Below are 18,246 nucleotides of genomic sequence, written 5' to 3'. Positions count from 1 at the left end.
TTTTCTATACCAGTTCGAGGATACATGTATCTCTGTCAATGCAATGAATTACTGGAGATGATTTACGTTGTTTTATTCTTCTGGAAGAACGGAAACATTTACAGACCTCGTACATCACATACAGCTGTCAATCAGAACATGAAGGGGGAACCAGACAAAGCGGGGACCAGACAGCGGGGACCAAAGTGACGGAGTATTCCGACAGAGGGCGTGGGGTCGTGCTGAGTGAGCAGTCTGTGTCTCACGTGTCTCACGTGCCTCACGTGCCTCACGTGTCGGAGGTCATTGTCAGTACAAAGGCTTGGGATATAACTAAATCATAGACACTGAATAAGCTATTAACAGCACGTAAACCCACATATACAGTCCTAACATGGAGAAACAAATTCCAGAGCACATTGTAAAAACGTTGCTTAAAAGAGGCACACAGTACTGGTCGTCAGCTGAGCGATACACAGACATTTAATTCATAGTTACATGTGTATACATTTGTGTATTTTGTTTTCTTACAGCTGATCTTCCTCTATCAATGGTGTTGTTTCATTCTAGATCTCCCCTATAGGTTGGATGATCTCCCCTGAATACCAACACACCGCTGTTTGAGCTAAAGTTGTTTTGGTTGACATGCGGTTTTTGGGGGAGTTTGTGGATTAACTCGACTTTTTTCTAATTTTAAGTTTCCAAACTAAAATGATAATAAAACACAATTCAGAGTTTATTATTTGTACAAATCTATCACCCGAGCGCAATGTTTTGATGGTTACAACTGGATGTAATTAATTATCGAATGCCATATTTATTACTCATACAATGTGTATTTGTAATTACTCCCCTGTTGATTAGTTGGACACTTCCTCGCCATCAAATCCCGGCTTCCCGAATCACCCATCCATTCCCGGTCAGACATGACACTTTCCTCTCCAACCAGACGATGGAATTATTTTCCTATGCAGTATTAATTAGCGATAAATGAAATCATCGTTATACTTTGTACACCTATCATTCTCCAATATCTTTCAGAGCTTTTCTTATAATCATTTTATCAAGAGCATGGACTTTCAGTGTGGGTAGTTGACATTCCTAATTAGTTAGCGCTCAATGAAATCTTCGTTAGGACAGATTGGTTCACGATATCCCATACCTTTATATCCTTCCGTTTTAGGAGGTTGGCTTGCCAAATTAACAACCAGATATTCCTTAAACTTTGAGATGGAATATTGTTTTTTGTCATAAACTACTTTTAACATTAGGTACAGAAAAAAAATCAGAATGTTTTTGCTCTATTATCATTCTCCTATATCTATATACACAGCTATTCTTAGAAGGATATAACATAGTCTAAATAGGTCGTGATTATCGAGACCTCTTAATTTTCAGTATTTATCGATGAAAAGCCAAAGCCTTGAACAGAGCAAGGACAAAAATCAATTGCATCAGTATTTCTATGTTCACTAACTTGTACGTCACGTGGCCTTTCCATGAAATTAAAACGATTGTAATTAGTTCCACTAAAGATTCCGTTTTTTTTGGCTGTTGCATTTAGTCATCTCTTTATGAGTATCAAAACATTTTTTTTTTTCTAAAAAGATAAATAGTTTGATACAATGAAAAAAGACAGTTATCTCCCATTTTATGTACATTAATTAAAGATTGGTTCGACATACAAATACATCTTTGTTATTTAATGAATTAACATGTATCTTTTTAAAATAATGATTTTACTTTAAGAGACCGTTACAGTATTTCAAAATAAATATATAATTTCATTGTCCTTTTTTTGTTTTGTTTAAATCTATAGATAAAAAGTAATAAATAAACAATACTTGTATCAAGCAAACACCAAACATATGAATATCTATTAAAGAAATAGAAACAAACTTGTAATTTATTTTTATTTATTTATTTTACTGGACTTTCTCTCAATACTTCATCGGCGTGTCAATTCGCCTTAACACGTTGGTGATTTGGATCACACATCACGGGAGACGTGGAATTGACAGATGTTCACTGCGTCGCTATTGGAGTGTCACACCACGCTGTCACACTTACACAAACACACGTCCTGTAAAGGTGTACTGCTTGGACGTCATGATGTGTATTGTGTGATGATTATTGTTCTCCATGCGCCGTTACACTGGGGTTGTCGTTCCATTTACTTTCTCCTATAACATACTGGACAGTGTGGATGATGGACCAAAGTACCAGCTGACTTTGACCTAGCTCAAAATATATCGGGGAAGAGCCGCGCGTGCAGGTTCCGTTTGTCGCTCTTTCAGCTTTAACAAGCTGTAAAAAAAAAAGCCTCTTGCTTTCAATATCTGATGCTAGAAAATAATATTTTTTTCATTGAAAAATAAAAACCTTTGTGGAGACTTTATATATGTGGGCTGTTTGGCCAAATCGTATCATCAGATCATTTCAAATTGAAATAGCCATTCTGAGAATACTGCATAAACAATACGAAACATCTACAAGTAGTTTTAAAAGGAATATAGATAAGTGCTATAAAAATTTTCATAAAATTTGGTAAAATATTATTTAAACCAAACAAAAAAAAACCGTTAAGATAAAAGAAATCGTTTAATTTTTTTCTCTAACAATTGTTGATCAATATTTACAAACTTTAAATTCGATTTGTATTTTCGTATAGGAATTGAAACAGCAGAATAAGCATCAATTTTGAAACCATTGCGAAAAAAGAATGGAAAGCGAAGTTAGGAGAAAATGACATACTACGGTCTGCTATATAAAAGTTACTATGGACTACGGTTTCACCGGAAGGAGACTAGAATCAAGTTTATAGAAATATCTTAAACTCGATTTTAAAGACTGCAAGTTGTAAGTTTGGTGTTGTTATAACGGCTAAAAATGTTTATTGATTTTGAAAGTAGAAATACTAATATAACATGTTGATAACGTTATGCATAAAAATTTAAACCACATATGGTTTAACACTGCATGCCAGTTTTAATAACAAAGCAAGGTTGCCAAAATCTCTCTCTCTCTCTCTCTCTCTCTCTCTCTCTCTCTCTCTCTCTGGATTTCACCCGTAACTACTTTTTTTTTTTATATGTGAACAATAATGATATACACTTTGTTTTGATAGATCCGTGCCTAGAAATCAAAAGGATGATAACTGGTCACCACATTAACCATCAGATTTTATATATTAAGCGTTATTTCATGAGCTACAGTGTGCTAAAGAACAGATCCTTATATTTCACCTTTTAAGTTTAGGTATTTCCCTGTATTTGTATGGGGATCTCTTCTTTTAAAAGAGATAACACAGTCGTAAAATGGTCACGACCATTGAGCCTTCTTAATGTTATCAACTTAAAACTTAAACTATAGTTGATTATAATGATTAGTTATAACAAATGTCAACATTTTATACTGGCTATTGTCTCGGTCGTGCATTAACTGCACCGAGTGTTACCTGTGCAGACATAGGTTTACATTACCTGTACAGGTATGTCAAAGTCTGCCCTGTGGTATTTCTTGCTTCATTCAGAATAACAACACTTGTGTGATCATCAAATGACGGATTGTCTTATAAATGTCATAAAGCTGTCATAAAGCTGTCACGGAAACTACCGAAAGAGATGACCATTAAGTTCACCGACATCAATAAACGTAACGGATAATGTCGGAGTTTGCCGAAACCACCACGGAAAGAGCCGAACACAACCGAAATGAACGGAACATAAATGAATGACGAGGTATAAGGAAGGAGATGACAGCTCTATTTCAACGTCTCTGTTTTTTGCTTACCTTGCATAATAAGGTCGGGACCTTGTGATCATGAAGTAACAGAGGAAACTCGAAATAGACAACACTGGACGCATTGTTTTTTTTAAACTGAACGTCGAATCTTTATACTAAATTGGTCTCCAGGACTTATAAGGTAGGTTCATCTATTCTTACTATAATTCTTGTGATTCATCGGTAAAAAATTGATAATGTTGTATTTTAACTTCTTTTTTTTATTTCCTACTTATTTTTTTTTTTATATCAAATTAATTCATGACAACCATGTAAAAGTGTTCCATATTTTTAGCTGTAATTAAGAATATCTCCGTTAAAAGTCAGCATCACTAGTTTATACAGTGTGATTTATACGTACAGATGTTAATGTTGGTCTGAGGATTGTCTCCGTGCCATACGTCATAATCAATCAACAATTAGGTCCGTATAATTCATTTAACAAGTGAAGTCGAATAGGTTGTAGTATACGCATTTAGAACCTTTTTTTCCAACTAAATTACTCTATAAATTTTAATTAAAAGCTTGGTGCAATGGGTTCCCGGGAACAAGGGCCGTGTCTGGATTTCTCTGTAACGCTGATCCATCAATATCAGTCATGTCTGAAATACAACCAGTGATGTGTGTAGTTATCTAATGATTAATTGTCGCAATAAATTTATAAGTGTGTCAGAGTTATATGTTTATATCATGCTTTTTTTACTTACTTAAATGGTGATTGTAATTGAATACTTGAACAACATAAAGATTAATACATAATTACACCTGTGTACTACACGTGTGTACTGCATGTGTGTATTACACGTGTGTACTACTGCCGGAAGTAATGTTGTTTACACGGACTGTAATTGACGAGTTTACTTTAAATACTTCAATGTTTGTGTATCACAATAAGATCTAAGAGAGTCTTGTTGCGATATCTAGTAAAGATATCTAGTAATAAGGTATTTAGTAATACGATATCTAGTAATAAGATATCTAGTAAATTTGGTTTCACTTCTGTATATACACGTTGCACCAATGCGATGTTTAGTAAATACTGAGTATATCTGGTAAAATAACCTAGTGAGGATTTGTTACACTTCTGATTTAAAGTTATAAATTCTTTATAATAGCATCCATGTGATACTTAGTAAATATATCTGGTAAAAATACCTAGAGAAAATTTGTTACACTTCTGCATACATCTCGTATATGAATCTTCTTTAGAACCTCGAGAATATGAGGGGACTATGTAGGGTAACCCGCCCTGTGTGGGAGAGGACACACCCCTGTAGATTACCCCGTCCTGTGTGGGAGAGGACACACCCCTGTAGAGTACCCCGCCCTGTGTGGGAGAGGACACACCCCGGTAGAGTACCCCGTCCTGTGTGGGAGAGGACAGCGCTGATCTACTGGTTTACAGCCCTCTATCTGTGTGCCACAGGTGCGTGCAATCTGATTTCCTATTGCTGTAGTTCCCTCTTATGTCTTACTTCTCTCTGTCTTTCATTTATATTTCTACTTTAACAAGGGTTTGAGATCAATCTGAACATTGATGTTTGCGTGAATCATAAGGAAAGGTCGTTAAATTGTTCATTTTCTTACTTTTAAGAGACGAACAATTTCAATGCATTTCAAGCGTAGCGAACTTTTTGTTAACGTTTGATGAATTAATCCGTACTTAGTCTCGGACAGGTGCTTAAGATGGATGATACGTCTCTAACTCAGTGCTTAACGCCGTTGTATCTTAACAAATTTGTTTACGTTTACATTTAAATGATATGATTTTTTTGTTGCGTAAGATATACTCTTGATTAACAATCTTTTTATTTATATCAAGTGCGAAAAATAAGAAAGATTGGGACCTGCATGATTTAGAACATTTTAAAAACACCTTTGATTTTCGGTAGGACGTATTTTTCTATTTCCTGCGTCAAATCATGTTGAAAATGACGCTGGTTTCAAACGAAATATGCACCAGTATCAACATTTTGTTTGTACAGTATATAGTGTAGGGACGTTCAGTATTATTGTGAGCAGGTCCAGCGACACGTTTTTTCACAATAAATAAAATTCCATTTCAAGTATGAACGCTTTCAATCTAAAGACTACTCGTATGTAACATTTACTTCGTTATAATGTTTAGATCATTTTCAAAATGTTCACCCTAAAACTTACAGCAAGCCATATTGGCTACCATGCCGCCCTTTACAACACATGAAACGGTGTTGAAAACTGTACACCGGTGTACACCAAAACTGTACACCGGTGTACACCAAAACTGTACACCGGTGTACACCAAAAGGTTTCACCTCTTTGTCTGATTCACAAAGCTTTCCACGGTCTACGCCGTTTATGAAAAAAAACCAAACGTGTCAATTATTGTATTAATGCTTAAATCATACCTATGAAAACAGTCTTTTTTCTTCAGTTTTTTATCTTAAAAATGTTTCTACAGTTCGATGTGAGTATGTTTCTACATTTTATTGTGACTGTGATTCTACATTTCGTTGGAGTGTTTCTACATTTTTTTGTTCTTATTCATAAGATTTCTTTGCAGGCCTGCATTTTCAGTGATATATGTAACTTTGTGTCTATGGGTTCTCCATGATAATTATATTTAGATCTGTATGTTATTGCTTATGAGGCCAATGTTCCCCATGACAGTTATATGTATCTGTATGTCATTGCTTAAAGTTAGTAAATGGAGTAACAACTAAAGTCTAGGCTCTCTAGTAAAGATACGGTATTTCTGAACACACGGATAGATTGTTGATGTTTCTGTACACACGAATATTTTGTTGATGTTTCTGTATACACAGATAGATTGTTTGTATTTCTGTACACACAGATAGATTGTTGGTATTTCTGTACACACGCATAAATTGTTGGTATTTCTGTACACACGGATAGATTGTTGGTATTTCTGTACACACGAATAGATTGTTGGTATTTCTGTATACACAGATAGATTGTTGGTATTTCTGTACACACGGATACATTGTTGGTATTTCTGTAAACACGGATAGAGTGTTGGTATTTCTGTATACACCGGTAGATTGTTGGTATTTTTGTATTCACGGATAGATTGTTGGTATTTCTGTACACACGCATAGATTGTTGGTATTTCTGTACACACGCATAAATTGTTGGCATTTCTGTACACACGGATAGATTGTTTGTATTTCTGTATACACGCATAGATTGTTGGTATTTCTGTACACACGCATAGATTGTTTGTATTTCTATACACACAGATAGATTGTTTGTATTTCTGTATACACGGACAGATTGTTGGTATTTCTGTACACACTGATAGATTGTTGATGTTTCTGTACACACGGATAGATTGTTTGCATCTCTGTACACACGGATAGATTGTTGGTATTTCTGTACACACGGATAGATTGTTGGTATTTCTGTACACACGGATAGATTGTTGGTATCTCTATACACACGGATAGATTGTTGGTATTTCTGTACACACGGATAGATTGTTTGCATCTCTGTACACACGGATAGATTGTTTGTATTTCTGTACACACGCATAGATTGTTGGTATTTCTGTACACACGCATAGATTGTTGGTATTTCTGTATACACAGATGTATTGTTGGTATTTCTGTACACACGGATAGATTGTTGGTATTTCTGTGCACACGGATAGATTGTTGGTATTTCTGTACACACGGATAGATTGTTGGTATTTCTGTACACACGCATAGATTGTTGGTATTTCTGTATACACTGATGGATTGTTGGTATCTCTGTACACACGGATAGATTGTTGGTATTTCTATACACACAGATAGATTGTTGGTATTTCTGTATACACAGACGTATTGTTTGATTTTATGTACACAGGGATAGATTGTTGGTATTTCTGTACACACGGATATATTGTTGGTATTTCTGTACACACTGATAGATTGTTTGTATTTCTATACACACGGATAGATTGATGGTATTTCTGTATACACGGATAGATTGTTGGTTTTTCTGTACACACGGATAGATTGTTGGTATTTTTGTATACACTGATAGATTGTTGGTATTTCTGTACACACGAATATTTTGTTGGTATTTCTGTACACACGGATAAATTGTTGGTATTTCTGTACACACGGATAGATTGTTGGTATTTCTGTACACACTGATAGATTGTTGGTATTTCTGTACACACGGATAGATTGTTGGTATTTCTATACACACGGATAGATTGTTGGCATTTCTGTACACACGAATATATTATTGATATTTCTGTACACACTGGTAGATTGTTGGTATTTCTGTACACACGGATAGATTGTTGGTATTTCTATACACACGGATAGATTGTTGGTATTTCTGTACACACGAATATATTATTGATATTTCTGTACACACGGATATATTGTTGGTATTTCTGTACACACTGATAGATTGTTGGTATTTCTGTACACACTGATAGATTGTTGGTATTTCTATACACACGGATAGATTGTTGGTATTTCTGTACACTCGGATAGATTGTTGGTATTTCTGTATACACGGAGAGATTATTGGTATTTCTGTATACACCGGTAGATTGTTTGTATTTCTGTACACACTGATAGATTGTTGGTATTTCTGTACACACGGATAGATTGTTGATATTTCTGTACACACTGATAGATTGTTGGTATTTCTGTACACACGGATAGATTGTTGGTATTTCTGTACACACGGATAGATTGTTGGTATTTCTGTACACACGGATACATTGTTGGTATTTCTGTACACACGGATAGAGTGTTGGTATTTCTGTACACACGGATAGATTGTTGGTATTTCTGTATACACCGGTAGATTGTTTGTATTTCTGTACACACGGATACATTGTTGGTATTTCTGTATACACCGGTAGATTTTTTGTATATCTGTACACACGGATACATTGTTGGTATTTCTGTACACACGGATAGATTGTTGGTATTTCTGTATACACTGATAGATTGTTGGTATTTCTGTACACACGGATAGAGTGTTGGTATATTTGTACACACCGATAGATTGTTTGTATTTCTGTATACACTGGTAGATTCTTGGTATTTCTGTACACACGGATAGATTGTTGGTATTTGATGAAATATTGGTATTTCTGTATACACGGACAGATTGTTGGTACTTCTGTATACTTGGTGGTACTTCTGTTTAATCGATCGATTGTCAGTACTTATGATAGGTCTGTGAAGTTTCTCTAATGACACAGTATCAGCCTAGTCCCTGGTTTGAATAACCCTGCAAGCCCGGGTTCTTTAGGATAGATCTGTGGTACTTCTTACATTATTACTTATTAGGTTAGTTACTGACTCACTACGGAAATATATTGGGTTGATCAATCTCATAGATGGCGAGGCGAAGCCGAGCCTTCTATGAGATTGATCAACCCAATATATTTCCGTAGTGAGTCAGTAACTAACTTAATAAGTGTTTTGTTTTCTCGAGGACTTTCAAGCGACATATTTATTCACAAATAGCGATGATCTACGCAAAGCCATGTACAAGATGCCTTACATCTCGTCCAATTTAACTCATTTAAACTCTTCAAAATGTTCAATCTCACCTTTCAAATACTCTTTAAAAATCTTTGTTTCACCCATGTTTACTTACAATGTTTTTTTGCTATTCAATTTTAAATGTTTTCTTCCTTTCCTCTGCAGAGATTTGAGCAAATTACGACGCTGCCATTTTGTTCTGCTCCAGACAAAACAATTTGACGTCAATATTCTAAGGGCAACTACTCTAATGTTAAAGAATTTCAAAGGGCAACTACTCCAAATACTTTTAGAACTTACGGCATGCAGTTTATGTTTAAAATACTATGAAATGTCGAAATGAGTAAGCGAAGCGTCGACCAATGACGGCCATATTGCCTAATATTATTTCTCACAGAACAAATATAGAGATATATGAGGCAATCACGTGCTATGTTTAAACCAATGATAATGTGACATTTCAGTCCAAGGGAAAACAAGACCTCGTATTTACCCAGTCTATAACTGTTTATAGTCAATGGTTTGAGTATCCCCTGTAAGCCCATGTTCTTTAGGATAGAGCTGTGGTACTTCTTACATGACCTTGTATAAACCCAGTTTATAACTGTTTATAGTCAATGGTTTGAGTAACCCCTGTAAGCCCGGGTTCTTTAGGATAGATCTGTTGTACTTCTTACATGACCTTGTATTAACCCAGTCTATAACTGTTTATAGTCCATGGTTTGACTGACCCATGTAAGCCCGGGTTCACAAGGATCGGTCGGTGGTGTTTCTCTATCCACACGGACCCCGCCACCAGGAACGACAGTGTCGCCATCTGTGAACGGCTGGGTGGCGGCATGGTGGTGCTGGACAGTGCCGAGAAAGAGAGGGCGCTCACGTCATATATCATAGGTATGTTACTTTATACAGATAGAATAGAGAGGATGCTCACGTCATATATCATAGGTATGCTACTATATATAGACAGAATAGAGAGGGTGCTCACGTCGTATAGCATAGTTACGTTACTATATATAGATGGAAAGGAGAGGGCGCTCACGTCATATATCATAGGTATGTTACTATGTATAAGTAGAAAAGAGAAGGCACTCTCGTCGTATATAATGGGTATGTTACTATATATAGATAAACGAGATAAACGTTCTTTATTATTGGTATATATTTTTTATGTAGAAAATAGAGGAAACTCTCATTTTATGTTATAGGTAATTATTTCTCTTATAGAATAAGGACAATTACCGCATTTTTCATTAATTGAACTGTTAATATTTTTGATATCAGAAAGTAAACAATTGACGAATATAATACGTATTAAGATAGAAAAAATAGTTTGTTTTTTTACAATGTATACAACATCCAAAAATCAATACAGAAATAGATAGGAAACTACAGCGTGAGTTCTAATCACGACAAATCTGATGTGAATAATCTACTAGAGTACATCACAGCTGATCATCTGTTGGAAAAAAAATAGGAAGCAAACCATCTGAGGTTTAGATTTGATACAAGTTATAAACAAATGGTGCACAATGCTTTTAACAAAGAGAAATGTCTTGTGATATTAATAAATGATACGAGTTTATGTACAATGTCAACTCATTCTTGTGTTGTTGTTAACAAATATATGCATATATAAAGCAATCTTCAAATGATATTGTGGTGTTTACATTTTCAACATAAATCAGCTCGATTACTTTTATTTAAGCTTTGACAATGAATATTGAATTAAGTAGATGTGCTTTAATATCAATTGTGTGAATATGTTTTCAATGTGTATTGGTCTTTATAGATAGAGTAAATCTGTATCTTTCTACTTTTACTGGGTTTTTTTTGTTTGACAGAAAATGACCTTCTCACAATGACTGACCAGCGTCTGGTACGTAACACTGATTGGTTAATGATTCCTTGTAACACTGATTGGTTAATGATTCCTTGTAAATGATTGTTCAATGATTCCTTGTAACACTGATTGGTTAATGATTCCTTGTAACACTGATTGGTTGATGATTCCTTGTAAATGATTGGTTAATGCTTCCTTGTAAATGATTGGTCAATGATTCCTTGTAACACTGATTGGTTAATGTTTCTTTGTAAATGATTGGTTAATGATTCCTTGCAAATGATTGGCTATTGATTTCTTGTAACACCGATTGGTTATTGATTCCTTGTAAATGAATGGTTAATGATTCCTTGTAAATGATTGATTAATGATTCCTTGTAAATGATTGGTTAATGATTCCTTGCAAATGATTGGCTATTGATTTCGTGTAACACCGATTGGTTATTGATTTCTTGTAAATGAATGGTTAATGATTCCTTGTAAATGATTGATTAATGATTCCTTGTAAATGATTGGTTAATGATTCCTTGTAAATGATTGGTTATTGATTCCTTGTAACACTGATTGGTTATTGATTCCTTTTAAATGAATGGTTAATGATTCCTTGTAAATGATTGATTAATGATTCCTTGTAAATGATTGGTTAATGATTCCTTGTAAATGATTGGTTATTGATTCCTTGTAACACTGATTGGTAATTGATTCCTTGTAAATGAACGGTTAATGAGTCCTTGTAAATGATTGGTTGATTGAGTTCATCAATCACTTGGATGAATTGGGTAGACAACACTGATTGATTATCATGCGAAAGTAATAACAAAATGATTAGTTGTGATAATGATAAGTTAACTATCTCTTGTACATGAATTTTTTTTTTTTTTTTTTTTTTTTTTTTTTTTTTTTTTATTCATGACTTTCACAGCTTTCTTACATAATACATTTCTTTTGGAATATCTACATTTTTTTACATACAATATACATGCAAGCATAGATATATAATAGTTCACAATGGTGTGAAAGTTTGTTTTTTTATGTTTTTAGTGGGGGTGAGAAAGGACAGAAAACATTGAGTGAAATAATATGCATATAAACACAAACAAAAGAAACAAAAGAAGAAAAGCAAATAAAAAATATAACATGCACACCAACTTATAAATTGACAGCTCTAAATTTAAGGATTTTCCAATATGTGATTATAATGTAATACACAAACACCAGCATGAACATAATATTTAGCACGTACATGTACATATATTTATTTATGAGAGAAAAGAAGGCGGAGAGAAAAAAGCTGACGGGGCAATGGTTGCTTTGCAGCATAGCTGTCTATCAGGGTTTGCTTATCAAAAAGATTTATTTAGATATTTTAAAAAAGCATCATACATTCTTTTAACAAATAGTTGGGGATATAGTAAAGACTTGCTAAATTCTTTCAATAATATTCTCCAAGTGTCTCTCAAATTTTTCAAATTCACAGTTCTTTAAAAGTAAATATTTTTCCACAAGAAGCCTGTTTTCAATTTTCCTTTTGAGTTCCAACACATTTAAAGTTGGGTAAGTTTTAAGTCTACAAGTGAAAATATACTGTTTTACAATATAACTTAAAAGGTTTTGTATTCTATACATATGGTAGTTTTTATATTTACCAAAAAGTATACTTTGCTTATCAAACATTAGGGACACCCTGTAGTTTTTTTTTAATTTATTGTAATTGACTTGTCGATTTATTGCAAAAAACTGGCTTATCTGGTAAATTGTTAAACTTATCTGATAACTGGTTAATCTTAATGTCAAAAAGTGTTTAACCAAGAAAAAAGCAATGTTAAGAGAAAAATACAAAAAAAAAAAAATAATGCGATTAAGGACTTCCGTTTGATTGTTTTTCCCTTTTGTTTGTAGGAACTTTTCAAAGATCTGGATGTCATCATCAACGGGGATGATGAAACTGAAAAATGTATGTGAGAGACTAACAGGCATAATATCTGTTACTGTGTAAATTGTCAGTGTCCTCTTTATAAAATCAATGAGCCTTAAGTATTAAAATATAACTATTTTATACTTAGCTGATAGAGTTCCGTATAAAAGCCTGGTCTATACACAGTCACATGAAATAGCATAAGTGTCATCTTGATCCGAATGATATAATAAACGTATCTTATTGAACGTATATCATTTCAGTTTGCAAAGACTTCCTTCAGTATGGAACCAAGAGTAAAAAGTACCGACATTTTACTAACAACAAGGTTAATTATATTACATTTTCTATATTCAATTATTACATTATTTCTTCGGATTGAATAAGAGCCTAAAAATTCTGGAATATAAAAAAGTTTGCAGTAAAGGGCAAGCATAAAAGCTCTGTCTGATTTAAATAATTTTTTCTTTAGATTTCTGTTCTTAACGTTTATAGTTTATGATGTATGTGCTCTAGATCGTCGAGTTTATCAGATCTCTGTAGGTAACAGTAATTGCTGTGCTTGTTCTAGTTGTGTGAATTCTTCAGATTCCTGTAGGTTCCCTTCCCGAGGACCGCGCTAACCTGACCACCCCCGCCGGGTTTAAGATCGCCCTGTCCTCCATCCCTGGGGCCGGTATGGGGGCGTGGTCAGAGATCCCGCTGTCTAAGTACACAGTGCTGGGGTCGTATGAAGGTCTCGTCAGGAACGATCTTAACGATAAAGATCCGTACTCCTGGGTGGTAAGACAGTCTCTATACGGTAGTAAACAATTATCACTGATTGTAGAACAGTCTTTATCAAATTATTCATCATGAGATATACGAAAATCTATATAAAGTAATAAATGAATATTTATCATTTACCATTAACCATTGGTGTGTGGTAGCCTGTACAAAGTAGTAAATAAGTTTTTATCTGATTGTAGAACAGTCGTAAACAAACCATGAATCATTGGTGTGTGGTAGCCTGTATAAAGTAGTAAATAAGTCTTTATCTGATTGTAGAACAGTCGTCATCAAAACATTAATCATTGGTGTGTGGAAGCCTGTATAAAGTAGTAAATAAGTCTTTATCTGATTGTAGAACAGTCGTAAACAAACCATTAATCATTGGTGTGTGGTAGCCTGTATAAAGTAGTAAATAAGTCTTTATCTGATTGTAGAACAGTCGTAATCAAAACATTAATCATTGGTGTGTGGTAGCCTGTATAAAGTAGTAAATAAGTCTTTATCTGATTGTAGAACAGTCGTAATCAAAACATTAATCATTGGTGTGTGGTAGCCTGTATAAAGTAGTAAATAAGTCTTTATCTGATTGTAGAATAGTCGTAACCAAACCATGAATCATTGGTGTGTGGTAGCCTGTATAAAGTAGTAAATAAGTCTTTATCTGATTGTAGAACAGTCGTCATCAAACCATTAATCATTGGTGTGTGGAAGCCTGTATAAAGTAGTAAATAAGTCTTTATCTGATTGTAGAACAGTCGTCATAAAACCATTAATCATTGGTGTGTGGTAGCCCGTATAAAGTAGTAAATAAGTCTTTATCTGATTGTAGAACAGTCGTCATCAAACCATTAATCATTGGTGTGTGGAAGCCTGTATAAAGTAGTAAATAAGTCTTTATCTGATTGTAGAACAGTCGTCATAAAACCATGAATCATTGGTGTGTGGCAGCCTGTATAAAGTAGTAGTGTTAGGTCTTAATCTGATTGTAGAACAGTCGTCATAAAACCATGAATCATTGGTGTGTGGTAGCCTGTATAAAGTAGTAAATAAGTCTTTATCTGATTGTAGAATAGTCGTAACCAAACCATTAATCATTGGTGTGTGGAAGCCTGTATAAAGTAGTAAATAAGTCTTTATCTGATAGTAGAACAGTCGTCATAAAACCATTAATCATTGGTGTGTGGTAGCCCGTATAAAGTAGTAGTGTTAGGTCTTAATCTGATTGTAGAACAGTCGTCATAAAACCATGAATCATTGGTGTGTGGTAGCCTGTATAAAGTAGTAAATAAGTCTTTATCTGATTGCATAACAGTCGTAACCAAACCATTAATCATTGGTGTGTGGAAGCCTGTATAAAGTAGTAAATAAGTCTTTATCTGATTGCATAACAGTCGTAACCAAACCATTAATCATTGGTGTGTGGAAGCCTGTATAAAGTAGTAGGGTTAGGTCTTTATCTTTTTGTAAAATAGTTGGAATCTAACTATTTACACCATAGGGAGGGTAGTACATTTGAGATACGCTAAAACTAGAGACCTAACTAGGGATTTAAAGGTACTGAGGAACATTTGTAAACAACATTCTACAAAATCCAAACAATAAATCATTAGATTAAGATTGCATTATTCATACTTGGTTTTGTTTGAAGCCTTAAATTATTTGTGATATGTCTTGTAAGTAAATATATACATTAAGTAAAATTAGTTTGCTTCCAATGACCATTGCATATCTTCGTATCAAGAGCTATTTAAAGCAACTGTTCCTGCCATGTTATACACATTGGAAAACAAATTTTAAAAAGTCAATTCAGAGTGGAAAATATTTCTAAACATGATTCCTATTTTTTGCGTTTCAAGGTGGATAAACTTGGGGCAAACGGAAGTTACGTCATAGACGCCATGCCGCTTGACTGCAGTAACTGGTTACGATACGTAAATGCTCCGCGTAACTTCCAGGAAGAAAATGCGCAACCGGTTCTTTGCGCAGGTTTAGTTTTCTACATGACGATAAAAGACGTCCCGCCGGGGACTGAGTTAATGGTGTGGTATGGGGATAACTACGGACTCCACCTGAACGTCAGCCGCGTACATCCGGGTAACTGTGCCATTTCTACCGTAGTTTTGTAACTGGAATTACCTAAAGACGGAATTAGTCACACTGTTTTTAAAATATTTTTTAATGTTTTAAATTTTCTAGAAATTTAAACAATAATTACGACAAAAAAAACAATCTGAAAAATATTTGATAATTTTAAAAACGTTTATTAACATTGTACGTTTCAGAGTGATAATATTTAGTTATTACGTAGTCGTTGATACCTACAGACTCGTCTCTTAGACATAAATCTTATGAATACATAGTTATTATGTATACGTATTCAAGTCGTTGATACTTACTTAATCATCTTTTGTATTCTTTGTTCACAGAACACGACCTAAACGCCACCGTGGTATTCCGGATTAATGTCGTCCACATCAAGGACAGTCTTGGCGAGGTCCTAGCCTATGACGACGGGTCTCCACTCACCTACGAGAACTGGCTGGAGAACATCACCTACACAGTCGTAGAGAAGTCTTTCGGCTTACTGCTGTCCTACGACTTACACAAAGAACGATGGCGGTGGCTGCCAGAAAGAAACTATAATTACTTCACAGAAAAAGAGGGACTTTATTTGCCATTTATTTGTGAAGATTGGGACTCTGAACTCCCTGAGAGTTAACAAGAATCCACTCATAGAAAATAAAACTAGTTTTCCATAACACACCCTTGAATTATTTCTGGCCACTCTTTTCGTAGCTGAATGGATCATCGTAAAGTTCATTCAAAAGAAAAAGTACTGCATAAAGATTTAAGTTGGCGGGTAAAACAATCGACATTTTATAAAATAGTTGGTATCCTTTAGCTAAATTAATTGTGCTTAAATAGCTGGCACACCATTAAAAAGAGACAAATTGCAGTCGACAAAAATGATCAACCCTCATGTATATATATCATTAGATAAAAAACATGATTTGGTATAAACACAGTAAACACATTTAACGTATATATGAATCATTTAATTTTAAAATTCCTTGAATGTTTTAGAGAAAATACTAGTAAAGAAAAAACTCGATAAAGAAATTGTCCAAGTACATTAAATTTCTAATGTTGTGTATTGCAAACAGGGTCACATAGTAAATAACAAATGACAATTACAAACTGTCAACCATCTTAAACACCCATAAAGCAAACCAGGACCTCTTAAAGACATTCGTTCCTCTGTTTTATATATTATTTTTAAATATTTATTATTATTTATATAATATATTTCATACTATATTTTGTGGCGGAAGGTTTTTAAGAAGAAAATGAACATTTTGCATAACTCAGTTGTTTTATAGTATCGTCAGTATAGCTTGCATATTTTCAGTGCAAACAAAATATCCAGATAGTTTTTGCATTAGGATATCTTTATTTTGTTATAGAAAAACCTTTATTTACAATTTTTCAATATTTCTATAGACATATATTGGCAAATTTAACTTATATTTCATAAAGGTCAAGTAAAAATCCCAATTTTTGGCTAAGATTAGCTTATTTCATGCCATATCTCAAATTTTACATAACAGACCCATACTTTTGGTTTTATTTTCTGAAACTTGAAGATTTTTTTGACAAGTTTATCATAATTTGAGAAAAAGTTTGAGACTTTTAAAAAATTTCAGTTCAGGTTGAAACGGTAATGGTTAAAAACAGCGTTTTATTAGCGCAAAGAAGTCAAAATATCAATTAGGTGAAGAAAATATAACATTTTTCTTTATGATAAATTTAATTGTAATTATCTTAAATATTTAAAATTTCTATTTGATGCCATATTTCATTCCGATAATAAAATATAGAGGAAAAGGTGATTTATGTTCAATCTGCACATTCAGTACAGAAAGGTCATATTAAATACACCGCAGCGCCAAATGAAGCATATAGACCCCAACATTTTGTTTTGAATTTTGGTTAAGCTATGTGTGTAGATTTAAAAAAAATACTTTAGAAAAAACAACTTTTTATCGCAGGATCAAACGTCCTTAAAAGATGCAAGTGTGATCAGGTGTCTAGGAGGGGTAGGTAAATTTTTCAAAGAAATGATTGATAGATACATCCAGTGTCGTAAGGTTTATTTCTTAATATGATAGCGACACGACTTTGACTTCTGTTGTTAGATTGTTTGTGAACCATGCGTTTTAAAGACACACATTTGTTTTCATTTTCGAACTTTAAGCGGGAGTCAAATGAAAGAGTTGTCACTTGTTCCATACACTGTAACGTCTGGACCCGTCTTTATCAACACATTCAATAAACTCAAATTAACCAAATAACTCGACAAACTCAAATAACTCGACAAACTCAAATAACTCGACACATTCAAATAACTCGACAATCGCTTATTCACCAAAAGTTTTGATCGCTTGTAGTATTTGAAA

The 18,246-nt window shown here is 34.0% G+C and overlaps 1 protein-coding gene across 1 annotated transcript; it reads left to right on the top strand.

Moving 5' to 3' along the window:
* The first annotated feature begins 3,696 nt into the window (after positions 1-3,696).
* Positions 3,697-16,560, top strand: LOC128171388 (uncharacterized). Its single transcript, XM_052837182.1, has 9 exons — positions 3,697-3,904; positions 4,972-5,188; positions 9,975-10,154; positions 11,105-11,139; positions 13,003-13,057; positions 13,282-13,346; positions 13,607-13,801; positions 15,646-15,883; positions 16,216-16,560. The coding sequence occupies exons 2-9, from the start codon at positions 4,984-4,986 to the stop codon at positions 16,506-16,508; spliced, it is 1,266 nt and encodes a 421-aa protein (XP_052693142.1). The 5' UTR covers positions 3,697-3,904; positions 4,972-4,983; the 3' UTR covers positions 16,509-16,560.
* Positions 16,561-18,246: the final 1,686 nt, after the last annotated feature.

The sequence above is a fragment of the Crassostrea angulata genome, chromosome 2, assembly GCF_025612915.1.
Source record: "Crassostrea angulata isolate pt1a10 chromosome 2, ASM2561291v2, whole genome shotgun sequence".
NCBI lineage: Eukaryota > Metazoa > Mollusca > Bivalvia > Ostreida > Ostreidae > Magallana > Magallana angulata.
This window is presented reverse-complemented; position numbering and strand designations above follow the sequence as displayed.